The 13,767-nt window shown below is 45.4% G+C and overlaps 1 protein-coding gene across 1 annotated transcript; it reads right to left on the bottom strand.

Moving 5' to 3' along the window:
- Positions 1 to 3,061: 3,061 nt before the first annotated feature.
- Positions 3,062 to 4,498, bottom strand: LOC149371336 (uncharacterized). Its single transcript, XM_089585144.1, has 2 exons — positions 4,157 to 4,498; positions 3,062 to 3,366 (listed from the first exon to the last, which is right to left on the bottom strand). The coding sequence occupies exons 1-2, from the start codon at positions 4,489 to 4,491 to the stop codon at positions 3,156 to 3,158; spliced, it is 546 nt and encodes a 181-aa protein (XP_089441270.1). The 5' UTR covers positions 4,492 to 4,498; the 3' UTR covers positions 3,062 to 3,155.
- Positions 4,499 to 13,767: the final 9,269 nt, after the last annotated feature.

Genomic DNA, 13,767 nt, shown 5'->3' with positions numbered 1-13,767 from the left:
GAGAAATTTTTCCACGACTGCCTTAGTGATTTTGGTAGCAAAAAATATCTCTCTGGAAACGAGCTTAGTGTGCTCTTTCATGGCGTGCTTCGTATGCTCGTGTAGGTGTCAGAAACAGTAAAAGATAACTAAAGCGAGGAACTCAATAAATATAAAAGAAGCGCCTAGTATTAGTCCTCTAAATTGATTATGTGCAGTTCATGAAGAGCGTCTCTCATAGCCTTAGTCGCTTTGGGACGTTAAACCCCATAAACCAACCAAACCAACCAGTTCATGAAGAACTTTTAATTAAAACATAAATAATTCGAATTATACAATCTATGAATACACCAAGCTCAGTTTGTAGATCACTTCGCTGTGCCAATTTCACTGTAGGCCTGAAATGCTGCTACCCTCATTTCCACATGACCACGGAGTAGACGTCCCATAGAGCACACATTGTTAGGCCCACATGTTTCCTATTGCTCAAGCGCACTTTGATGAAAATGTATTTGACCAGCAGCTGAACGCAAAACTACGAACTGATGCCACTTCTCCTGAAAAAAAATTACGAGGAACTTTAGCGACTAAAGTGGTGAAAGGTGAAAGCCTGAGTGCTGCATTCTGCTACGCGATTGTTCACTTCACATTCTGTTGGTGCATTAATTAACTGGCAATTACTGACGCTTAATCTTTGCCTTAAGGAGTGGACCAACCGTTCGGCGCGATGCCTTGCCCTTTGAACGCAACGCTTTTTGAGGAAAGGAAACGGCGCAGTAATTCTCTGTCATCTCGGTGGACACCTGAACCGCACCATACAGGAAGGGAGGAAGTGGCAGGGAAAGAAGAAAGAGAAAGAGGGGCCATAATGAAGGAAATGAAAATTGTATTTGAGGAAAGGAAATTAAGCAGTAACTGTCTCACATATCTCGGTGGACACCCGTCAAAAGCGGGACACACTTTTTTCACGACAACCATGAGCCATTAAAGGCTTTTGCCTTAATAAAGCTTCTCATAGATCTACCAGCCAAAATTTTTGCACTGAAATAGCTTTGTACAAGCCATTTAGGGGGTACAACAGCAGTCGTGTAATGCGTTGCGCATAATGCGTTCACTCTCCCCTGTCGACTGCAGAGAGTATAAGCCAGGAGCGAGAGCCACCGGTTGCTATGGTACCGGCTGAGCGGAGCGAGCTGTCGAGGAGGAGGAAGAAAGCCGGTTTAGTTAGAGCTGGAGAAGTGTAGAGGATAGGGAGGCAAGGAAAGACAGTAGCGTGGCGTGGGGTTAAAAAAATGTATTTTGAGGACAGGAAGCTGTACAGTAACTGCCTAAAGTGCGTAGAGGCGAAAGCGTTTTCCGCACCACTTTGACTGCGTATGTGGTGCTGGTGAGGTCGCCACTGGATGATGTCACACATAATGACTAATTACTAAGCAATAACAAATTAATATTTAATGGCTAATTACTGATTAATGACTAAGTACTAATTAACTGCTAATTACACGTAAGCTTCGCCTTCAGGAGTGGAACGTGACAACGTGTTGTAGCGCGGCCAGGGAGTGCTCGGAACGCCACCACCCATTCGGCGCGATGCCTTGCCAGTTGGAAGCACCTTTGAACGCAACGCTTTTTGAGGAAAGGAAATGGCGGAGTAAATCATCTCGGTGGACACGTGAACCGCACCGTACAGGAAGGGAGGAAGTGGGAGTGGAAGAATAAAGAGAAAGAGGAGCCGTAATGAAGAAAATGAATATTAAACTTGACGAAAAGAAATTATGCAGTAACTGTCTCACATATATCGGTGGATACCCGTCATCCGTTCGATGACGTCAGCTGCGCTCGTCGATGAGTCACCCCAGGCGCTGGATCTAACGTCGGACGGACGGACGGGAGAATGAGCCATTAAAGGCTTTCGCCTTAGTAATGGCTTTCTCCTTAATAAAGGCTTTCGCCTTAATAGAGAGGCTAAGCCGAGTGCCTTAAAGTGCTCGAAACATACCAAAGCCAAGTAGCGAAACGTGCTCTAAACACAAGGGCGAAGCCAGGTACTATCAGCGTCAAATGAAATGCGAACAAAACACCTGAAACGCGAGCACAAAAAATCAAGGATATTAGAGGCTGGAGGTGAAATACAGGCGTGGCCTATTAACATTTCATAAGAGCGGTCTTTTCGGCTTCGATTGGAAAATCAACTGCTCGTGTATTTTGCCTCCCTAGTATAACATCTGCGAGTTTTGCTGTTCGCGTTTCAATTGGCTTGTTCGCGTTTCAATTGACGCTGATAGTACCTATTTTTGTGTCAAGTTGACTCGTTGCGAGCGTAAAATTTTTGCAAATACGCTTCTACCAGCGCTTCCGTCTCTACTGCGTAGTGCTTACAGCCGCTAGTGCCAACTAGCGCTCAGTGATTAAGGCTCAAATCCCTTAAGCTCTACAATTTTAACCTCCACAGCATTGCAGGATTGTTTTCCAGGAAATCCAAAGTCGCCGTTGTCGCCGTCGGCGTTGTGAGAGAAAAATCGCGGGCATGGCTCCGGCAGGTGGTCCGTAGACAGGTGGGCCGCAGACTAAGGAAGCAAGTGGCCCACTTAGGTCAGGTGACCTTGCTGCGTCATCCGAACCTACGAACCGGATAGTCATCAAACTGCCTACCGTAGCAGGTGGCACTAAAACAAATGATTGGCCACTCAGGAAGAGCAACTTGGGAAGCACACGACCCCACGCTGAGAGCACCTGCCATTGAAGGGCAGTGGAACATCGCTTAACCGCTACACCACATCGCCAGAAGAGGTATGAAGACTCCCAGGGATCTATGAATACAAAGTATATTGGTTTATTGGTTGGTTTATTGAGGTTTAACATCCCGAAGCCACTCAGGCTATGAGGGACGCCGCCGTAATGAAGGGCTCCGGAAATTTCTACTACCTGGGGTTCTTTAACGTGGTGCACTGGCATCGCACAGCACACGGGCCTCTAGAATTTTGCCTTCATCGAAATTCAGCCGCCTCGGCCGGGATCGAACCAGCGTCTTTCGGGTGAGCAGCCGAGCGCCATAACCACTGAGCCACCGCGGCGGGGCGAATGCAAAGTATAGAATGACCTGCTGCATACATGGGAATCAACCCATTACGCTACCGCGTCATACCCTCAAGGAGGAGCTTACATGTCCCCTTAAATTATTTTCGCTTGCAATAGCGTTGCGGCGTTCTCACCGACTCGGTCGCAGCGCTTTGCGAGGGCACCGAGGGAGAGGGTGGTGGGTACGGGTAGAGGCGCCCGGAGAATCGCAGGAAGCGCAGGGTCCAGTCGATGGCTCGCGGCGTGGACGGAGACTCGGGCGAACCTGACCTGCTGTCCATGGGAGGCGACATCGGTGAGGGCGTCGACCTGTGTGTACGTTCGTAAGCGGCAAAGCAATCACTAACACAGTCACAGTCTAGGCGTGGCGATAGAACTGAAGCGGACAACAAACACACAACAGGGACGGAACGTGTCATCAAAACCGGCTAGCTACAATGTCCTGTTTAAAAATACGCATAGCGGTAAAGGAATTACTTTTGCCCCCGGTGAACAGGAAAGGTGCATTTCTCCCGCAATATAAGAGACCTCTTATCAATTGTTGTGGCCATTTTTATGATTTCGTCTCTACTAAGGGACTAATTACTCACTGGCATCCACCCAAGCACAGTCATATGGCTGCAAAGAAAAGCTATACAGCTTTTCGATAGACTTCGTAATTAAAGAAAAATTGGCCCTGGTTCGGGGTTCGAACCAGGGACCACCGCTTCACCCAAGCAGTCGCTCTACCACCTGAGCTAACCGCGACGGCAGCTTATAGTAGAGCGAGAGCGAATTGATCAATAACTCGGAAGTGGGAACTGTTGCTCAAAACAGTGTTGGTCAAAGTACTTTTTGGCCGGTAGCCTTTACAGGGAAGTTACTAGGTAGGACATGAACGCAGTAGATAGTAGTACTGTCGCAATTGAGAACACATCGAGATAAATTTATCAAGTCTTTCGTATAAATGGCGATGGCGTTTCGGGTTAGGCAGGCTTAGCCTTGCCCGTATACTCGTGTATACAACTTTCGTCTGAACTTAAAAGAAGGGTCGGAAGCGCAGTGCGGGACGGGGAAGCTAGAGGGGGTAGAGAAAACACCAACGGCCTCTCGGCGTTACCTGGATCTTTTGGGAGGCGCATTGTCGTTGTCGTGCATGACTCTCATGCGGGGTTTCTTCCTTCTGCCGTGGCGGGGACCCCGTGGCGAGCCCTGCGTTCGCCGCGAACGCGGAGACTTGCGGGCCGTCCTCGGGGACCTCGGAGACGGAGGGCTCTTGACGTCGTCCGCCATGGCTGCCCCGATCTTTTCTTCTTCTGCTTCGCTCGACGCTGCTCGCTCGTCATCGTCCTCACAAGACCGAAAGCAGGGCACACACCGGTGGTAGCCAACGAAGCAATGAGGGACGGTCGCAGCCGTCAGCTCAGCGCAGTAAACGTGGACTTCGTTCTTCATTATCAGTGGGCCCGTATTGTGCATATATTGAATCGACATGCATTGGTAGTCAGTGGGCTCTTAATGCCTAAACACTGGTGTAAACATGGCAAAGTAATGTTCAACAATTCAGCGAAAGACCAAATGTTGATTGCAAGGTAGTGGAAATATTTCATAAATACCTCTATTCACGCCAAATTAATCGACTCATCGCGAAATCATGAAACCGAAATTAACCGAAGGATAAGAATAATGCACAGTACGTTTTTAAAGTCATTACTAAGCAATGCACAACGCCTTACCTATAGTTCTGAAAAAGAAATCTCAGAAGCCACATGTATTGCCTGTACCCCCATCGGCAACTTGAAGGCGTGCAAGAAAGGCTAGAATTGTGGCTAAGAACGGCGCAGGGAGCAATGGATAATAAAATAGCTGGCGCAAAGACGGAAAGCTGCGTGCACTACAGAAACGCAAGTTGACGATACCCTGGCTGTAATTAACAGCAGCAAACGAACTTGTACAGGACAAAAGTAATGCGCACAGCTGATAACAAACAGGAGGGCTCTAAGAGTGGCATAGTGGGCACCTAGTGGAGGCAAAGTGTGCTTCCGGCTACACGTATTATCGAATAAGTATATCCTGCATTAAATATAGATGATGAGAAACCGCCAACGGTAGTATCGACGTGTAGTTTCAGAATCCACGTTGTTAGATTTATTTCCCCTGCCTTCCTTCCAAAAGTTTTCATGTTGAAAGCGTACGTCGACTTTGTCTTCCTTTCGTGAACACTGCCGGATAGCGCCAAAAAAAATATTTCTTAGAAGTACTCTATAATTACGGAATAAATAAAATCAGTTTTAAAAACAATATAAGCGCTTCGCGTTATCAGCACGCTCGATGCTTCCTGCTGCGACTACATCACAACTACAGTTGCCGCTGTAAATGAAGTAGTAAAGTTGCCAGATTTTTAATACTTTTGAGCTTTTCTTCAGACTTCAACTCAGCTATGGCGCATGAATCGCAGCACTTGTCCATTAGACGTTGCTTTAAACTGGGCTATTAAATAGTGCACTTAGCGCTGTTAGAGCAGTTCTTAGACAAGTCAGTAGAGCTCCCTGCCCATAACAGGCGGACGACATGTCCTGTGCCTTATTTTTTCTTGTAATCATTTTCACCTCTCCTTAGTTCTCATTTGATTCTATTTACTTTTACAAATAACAATAAACAGAAAGCCTGTCAAGATTTCACAAGAGGGCGTTTCAAGGAAGCACACAGTCTAAAAAACGAAACAGCAACCCAGCTGCCTTTCAGGGTAGCATTTGTGTACAACTTTTCTCGCCACTGTTCTTTCTCAACAAAAGTCTCCCGCTCGCTCCGAGAAAGGTTTATTTCCAGATGCGCTGCCTGGTTACGAGCATTTTTTCGTTTTGTCGCTACTCTGCCAATCTTGCTTAGTGCTGTGAGCCAGCGAGTTATCCGCCCTATCAATGTAATCCTCTCAGACGCGTCTGTTTCTCCATCAAAATGAGTCGACGCTAAAAGCTGAGCTAAAGGCAGTCTGTAGCGGAAACAAGGCAACGCTTTGAAGCTGCAAAGCGGCAGTGGTTGTCAGGGTAGCGTGGAGACAGAGTACCAGGCTCCTGTGCAGTGAATTTCCATGTACAATGCAAGAGAGAATAATCTAGAGACCCAACCAGAAGCAATGATAAGCGGCTAACACCAGCCGAACAACGGAGTAATTCTAGAAGAATGACTCTGCAGGTGACTACAGGTTTTCTAACGCGCGGTGCAGCTACTTGCATGATGAACGTGATTGATGTCGCATGTGAACAACCACCACACCGCAATGCATAATTTAGCCCATGACACTGTGCACTGAGCTGCCAAGGTTTCAGTGCTCGTCAGTGTCATGACTGAGGTTTTCTCCAAAATGTGCCGTTTCCGCTTTCGATGAAAGCGCACATGTGCTTTGACCCCCAGGATAAGCTACGAAGTGCCGCATGCTTACCTCGCAACGTCACTGAACTTGACTCGCGTGAGTTCCCACACGTGTTAAATGGCGGTAATGACTCTGTGGCTACAGTGATCATATATAAAGCGAAGTTTTACACAATATTTTCAGAGACTAAAAGCAAAGACCGAAGCAAGCAAGGAGACCCAGCGAACCGTCGATCGCATTCCGCCTCATTAACCGCAACCTCCAAAAAATTTGGTAAGCACTGCGGCCAATCGATGGACTTTCTATATAAAAGCCTGGCACTTCGGTCTTCCATTCTTGAATGGATTGATGTGTCGACACACGACGCCTCCAGCGAAAGTCGAGAGATGGAAACTTTCGCAATGAGCGTGCCCTCCGGCACGTTTAATTTCACGTCACTCCTGACAGGCCGGCCTTTTCGAGTCGGGCAACGTGGCTACGTAGAGAGCGATGGACTGCCGCGCACTGCGTACTTGACGCAATATTCCTACCGCACCGTGTTCACTGCATCGATCAACCGGCGTAATTGTCACAGCCTGAGGGCAATGGCTGAAGAAACGAGGCTGACGTTTATTCTAATGGACTTTGACCGCCGAATGAAAATGGCAGGTGGTTTCATTTGAAAATGAAGCTCTCTACAGAACTATTATTATTTCAGAATAAACATAAAAAATAAACAAATCATGAATAACGGGTACGCGCTGCAATCGTAAGAAGCACGAAAAATAAACACCACTCCAACTGCACATTAAAGGAACTTTACTTTAACAAGTAACATCGTATAAATTGCCCACAGGTATACAGAACTAGCAATTAGCCTCAGCCAGTAGGCATTCCTTGTATTGTGGGCCACGCTACCCATATACCTTATTCGTGCGTCGTAACCTTTCGGAGGAACCATGACTACTGTAACTGCTACTATCACTCTGTGAAGCATTGCTTTCTTCTAAGTCAAAATATACTGTATCACTGTGGAACCAACGTTATGGAAATCTCCTTTGCATTAAAGTCTATTAAAAAAAACAGGAAGGAACACTTAAAATCTACCTTAAGTGCATGACGTGATAGCTTTAGTGGATTAATTCCCGTACATGCGGAATTAGTCGCTCTCTACTTTACATTCATAGACAGCAGAGAATCTTTGTACCCCTCCTGGCGCAGTGGAGCAGTGGTCAAGCGATGCGCCAGTGCCATGCGAGGGAAGGTGCTGCCATCAAACGGCCTCGTGCGATCCAGATTGCTCTTCCCGAGCAGCCTCTCGTGGCCAATCATTAAACAAACTGCCACCTCCCCACGGTGGTCTGTTTGCGCACAATCCGATGAGCAGGTTGTGTGGCGCCACAACGTCACGTAGCCTAGGTGGCCCCACCTAGGTTGCCGGAGCTGCCGGTTGCTCCGGCTGCTCCAGCTGCTCCGGCTGAAAAGCTTCAAACGGGTCACCGATCTCGCACGTTTTTTTTTTTTTTCTGACATGATGGTACTGATGCTTCGTTAAAATCGTTCCACGCATTTTATATTGTCCAATTATTGATGTTTTCGAAGAGTTTCACCCTCAAAAACCACATCCGAGCTTGGACATCTATCAGCGCGGCGAAAAATTTCGCGGCTAAAACATTAAATTTAGCACCCTAACCGTAAACACTCCCTTTCGAAGTACGCATTAGCTTGCATTAGTCATTAGTGTACAGCCTTTATCAGAAGTAAAGAGCCCAAGAAATTTCATTGAGGGCCAGACTGTGTGGCTCGTTGTGCATCGCCAGCATTTCAGATCTTTTCAAACTTGGCTAAGTTTCTTTGTCAGCCCTCCGCAGCTTACGAGTTCCATGGTGCTACAAGGAACCCACTCTGTGATTTAGAAGCTTAACGCTCAATACTTTCAACGTGACAACATTAAGGCTCGTGCAGAAAATCTGCCGTCATCGGCGTCGGCGTTATGAGCTGAAAATTTTTAGAGAAGCAACCTAAGTTGGCCACCTATAGGTCACGTGACTTTGTGGCGACATCGCAACCTGCCCATCCGATTGTAAGCAAACTGACCACCATGATAGGTGGCAGTTAAATTAATGACTGGTCAGGAGAGGTTGTTCGGCAAGAGCAACCTGGATCGCACAAGCCCCACCGCTGGGAGCACCTGCCATCGCAGGGCAGTGGCTAATCTCTTAAACGCTGCACCACTGCGCCAGGAATAGTACAAGGACTCTCAGGGATCGATGAATTTAAAGTTGAGATTGACTAATGCCGCATATATGGGCGTTAACATATTTGCGCTATCGCACCATACCCTTACAGTGAAGCTCAAATACCTCCTCCGGTTTTTTTTTTTTTTGCTTATCGATTTTGAGTCCACCCTTTTGAAAAAGGCTGTATGCATACAAGGTGCGCATTCCGTATTATCACGTCATTGTGCTCTCTAATCCTTTATTACAAATACCAGCAGTACATGGTTGTCTGCCTGTCTAAATCACCGCTTAAATTGCAACCACAGCTTTTAGTCCTGCCAGTTAAGACTTTACTTCCTGTAATATTGTTTATTTGCTGTATTTTGTTTCGTTCTCCTTGTGACTGGAAGTTAATTCTCATATTTACGGTACTTGTATTTTTGCTCTTGCGGCAAGAGCAATAAAACAGGTCCACATCCTAATATCCTATGAATTTAGAAATATTTGAATAAATAAAGTAATATATAAGCAACACAGAATGCGTGTGGTTGCATCGGCGCCCTCACGCTGGATTCTGCCCAAAGCAACGTCAGCATACAAAGGAAAACATGCCCACACGGCAAGGGTGCCAGTAACAGGGTATCAACTTTCTTCGCTTCCAGCGTACCGAAAAGCAGAATCTGCCGCACATGTCTGCGCCCAGTTGTTCAGTCCCAGAGCATCTAAAAGACTTGCGCGAAGGTTCGAAACCAATGTTGTCGCTTCAATGCTGATGCCGAAAAAAGAAGCAGCACAGATCAATATTTACTTCATGGAGGGTAATGCAGGTACTTTGTGCGCTGGCTTTGAGGATAGATACTTTCGTGCCTTATTGATCAACTAATTGTGCCTATTGGGGCTTACCAAATAAACGATGCTAGTGCTCATGCATTATAGAAGAGCAAACTTTTGCACTGTTCTGGCCCTGTTTGTATTCATTTTTGTACATAGTACCACTGCTAAGAAACATGAGACCGGGAGTCAGATTGGTGCTCACAGGTATGTTCGGAAACAGATGTGTGAGAGCCGCCACATAATATGGCAGACTTGACGAAAACCTTAGCCCACCAGGTATATAACCCAATATTCTGCTTCTTGTTTTTCCTGCAACCTAAATGTCTTCTTGCATTTTTAGGATAAACCGAGTTATTTTGTGCCCTAATTTTTGGTACCGCTGTAGAACGTCTACCCAATACACACACAAAATAGCGAACAGACGGCGCCTTTGAACGAACTTTAATTTAAATTACAAGAAACAGTATTAAGAATTCCACGCCAAGCCAAGAACAGCGCAATCGTAAAGGGAACCGTGGTCAAGAGCGTTAGAGAGCGCCATCTTGAAGACGTGTAATAAAACATACACAAAAGGGTGGAACAAAACACGAGGAAAAGAGCTACAAGGAAAGAGTAACGATTAGATGGGCAGAAGAATTCTTTTGCGTAAATTTTCAGCTTTATTTCTTCTTTCTCGATACTCTCTCTTCGCTGCCGCCAGAACGGACAGCCGACGATCGGAGCGTATACAGTTCGAAATGGGCGACAACAGATGGTAGTGACGGCCAAAAGGTCCGGATCGGGGCAAAAATCCAGGCGGGGGCTTCTGACCTTTCTTCTCTCTGATTTCCCAACCTTCCTTTCTTTCATTTTCTGCTCGCACTTCTTGGGTCTCTCTTTATTTTTCTTTGTGTTCTTTCGTGGGCTACGACGCTCCGTGTTAACAGAGGCCAGTGTCGGCTATATGGCTTTGGACTTTGTGCACGAAGGCCTTTGCCCGCGGAGTAAAATGAACATCGACCAGACGACATTTTATCCTCAAAGTAAACATTGTGGCGGTACGGATATTATACGTGACCCGGTTTCCTTTTGCCTTCAGGCCAAAAGTAATGTGCGGAGGTTTCTTGTTAGCCTTAAGAGCTCATTCGTCCTCGTCTTCACACTATCGGCTCCACTTGGCAAAGCCCGAGAGCAGACGCTGTTCCGTGGAGTTTAGAAAACAGATATGGCAGTGACGTAGTTAACAAAAAAAGTCCCGCATTCCTTCGACCAGGGGTGTCAGCTGTTGCTGCTGAGTAATGACTGCTGAAGACACTGTAGCGTACTGTTTCTAGCCTTGGCGTCAGTAGGAGCGTTCAGAAGTTCCAAATAGAAACTGGGTGGCATATTTACAAAACACTAGTTCAGCCTGGTTAGGTAGTGTTTCGTACTTTTAAGCTTTTTTCTCTCTACAGTGACGTAGCCTACTTTTTATCTACTTAACGCCACCGTTATTCTCACAAGGACGGAGTACAGAGTCTGGGAGTTCTTATTTATGTTTTCCTGTCGGAGTATTACTCGTAATAGGCTGTTTTACCGCAGCTGTTACTTCAACCCAGCAAGCTCATCTGCTTTTCATCCAATACTAGGCGTCAGTTTTATAACACCAAGGCTGAAACAAGTTTACTGTTCGTCCGCAGAAATATTTGACAGGCGCGTTAATATAAAGACAGTCTCTCGCCAAAGTGGTCCTGCCATCTTCGATGAGTTAGGTGTAATCACAGTCGCCTTTTGAAACCATAACCAGCCTTTCTGAGTTACATCCACTTCCAGAGAGGCCGCACACACGCACATTTATCTTACCTGCAAGTCTGCACTTCAAAAAGTGCCGACCAAATAAGAGGAATAATAAAAGAAAAAAAGAAAAAGATTACTGCGATTGTGTACGCGTACATAATATAACGAGTGTCTATGTACAGCCGTCATAGATAAGAACAAGCAGAACTGAATTCAGTGGATACTTCAGCAACGAATCAAGCACAGCGCAGTCAAAACGTTGACAACGTGTAGTACAATATGTTTGCTTAAATATATTAGGAAACGTGTACAGTGACCCCACAACGTGCAAAGTGCTCCACAAGAGAACATAAAAAATGTGTCACAATGCTTTAGCAGACAAGGGTAGGAGGAATGAGAGGCTCGTTAATTACATATTATGAAAGCAATAGGTCATCAAAACCGAGGAAAGCATTGGGGTTGTTTTTTTTTAACTTGTGGTGTGGATTAATGTGAAATTAGTAGCGAAATCACTATATGGAAGAAAATTAATGGACAAGTGTAGAAGGCCAACACCCACATGCTGCCAGTGGGAACCGTACCCCTGACCTTTGTATGCTGCGTACGGTGCTCTATACTACTGAGCTTTGGCTTACTACGAACCACACACAGCGAGTGAGAAAAAGCCGCTCTTAATATATAAGACGTCCAACTCGTTGCCAACCACCTTATTTCGAGTAAGTTGGCTGTAGACTTTTTGTCGCTCCGTATGTGCTGCAATTGGCGCCAAGTGCTGCTTGATGAATGTTCTCAAAAAAAAAAAAGGACAGTCTTAGATAGCTGCGGAAGTCATCCACACAAAACCTTATACTGAGCAAGAAAAACGGGTCGCATCCCCACAGCTGGGTGTAACCATCGTCCTCCTTTACGCGCAGGAACAAAGCAAGTAAATATTAGAAAAAGAAATGAAATACTGAAGATGAAAAATATATTACAGCGTTAGCTTTACCGTGTCTTCATGTCGTTGTTTACAATCATGTTCATTTAATTTATCTTCGCACACTTTTCAAGAGGTCCAGGCTACTCGCCAATCACTACTTTCCTTCTTTTCTAATAAAATATGATAATGAGGTGAATGCGTTACTAAAGAACGTTTTTCGAATTATTTGTGAATATAGCCTAATCCTACGCTCAAGCACGATCTAACAATTTTTGCCTGCATATACTCTGCATCTTGAATTTTGCAGTTATTGCAACGTGTTCTGAGGTGAACAATGCTTAAGAGCTATTTATATGCTGGATTTTTTTTTTAGGATGTTTTCTTTGTAATCATGCAGTGGTCCGTTGGTTATTTCTTGCGGCTCATGTCAATTCATGTACGCTTTACGTAGGTTGTACCGGCCGCATCTTTTTACATGTCTAATGCAAATGCCTCTAAGGCGGAGAACACATGCTCAATCAAATATAAAGCTTTCCATAAGAGATGGTGCGAAACGTTATTCTGTGCGTACATTGTCTGAAATATATAGACGTAGTTCTCATTTTATGCAGGCGCTTTTATTGGAAATAAAATTATGCAACTGACCAGTTGCACCGGTTTTTGAGCTACCCTTCCCGTTCATTTTCACTTAATAGCAGAAATCCAATCACGTATCCTTCAAACGAGAACTGTTACTTTCTATTTCCATGTTTAACAACTGGGCTGATTGAAAGCATCTGGCCTGCTTTAATCACTTTTCTTAAGTCGCCTACTCCAGCCTTCGCTGAGAGTGCTTCAGCAGTAGTTCAACGTTGCCTGACTTTACCCCTGTGTCTCTTGCGTTAAACTTTACTTATCTTTTGCTTAGCTTTTTTTATATGGACGAGATGGCAGTAAACCAACATTCTTGAGCTTGCGAGAACTTCTCAGAAGCAAGCACAACGCCTTCTCAAATATAAAGCTCAATATGCTCCGTTTGAAGCCTGTCAAGTGCAGTCTCTTCGCGCAACACAGCGGTCACTGGGTCCTAGCGCCGGGCCGCTGAGCATCGGTAGCATCGACCTGCTGCTCTTGTGACGTGGTGCCGTTTTATTCACTCTTATCCCCTCTTGCACAGACGCCTTATCGATTTATAGATGCGGCCTTGAAAGTAGTCTCCTGTGGCGCCGTCCAGTCTTTGCACATATAAGCGTCGTTATATTCGTGATTAATGAAGGATAAACAAATTCGCTATGAGGAATTCACGACTGAAAACCATGAAATCGTCGCAGAAAAACATTATTGAAATCTTTTGTGTATATTAATTAGCTTTTTACCACTAAATCATGAAATAATCGAATAATAAACGGTACAGTACGGTACCTTGGGGTATGGTATGGTACGGTATGGTATGGTATGGTATGGTATGGTATGGTATGGTATGGTATGGTATGGTATGGTATGGTATGGTGTGGTGTGGTGTGGTGTGGTGTGGTATGGTATGGTATGGTATGGTGTGGTATGACATGGTATGGTATGGTATGGTATGGTATGGTATGGTATGGTATGGTATGGTATGGTATGGTATGGTATGGTATGGTATGGTATGGTATGGTATGGTATGGTACGGTACG

The sequence above is a fragment of the Amblyomma mixtum genome, chromosome 1 (assembly GCF_055824585.1).
Source record: "Amblyomma mixtum isolate Tamu chromosome 1, ASM5582458v1, whole genome shotgun sequence".
In the NCBI taxonomy this organism is placed as follows: domain Eukaryota; kingdom Metazoa; phylum Arthropoda; class Arachnida; order Ixodida; family Ixodidae; genus Amblyomma; species Amblyomma mixtum.
The sequence above is the reverse complement of the archived record's forward strand: the minus strand, read 5'-3'. Positions and strand labels throughout refer to the sequence as shown.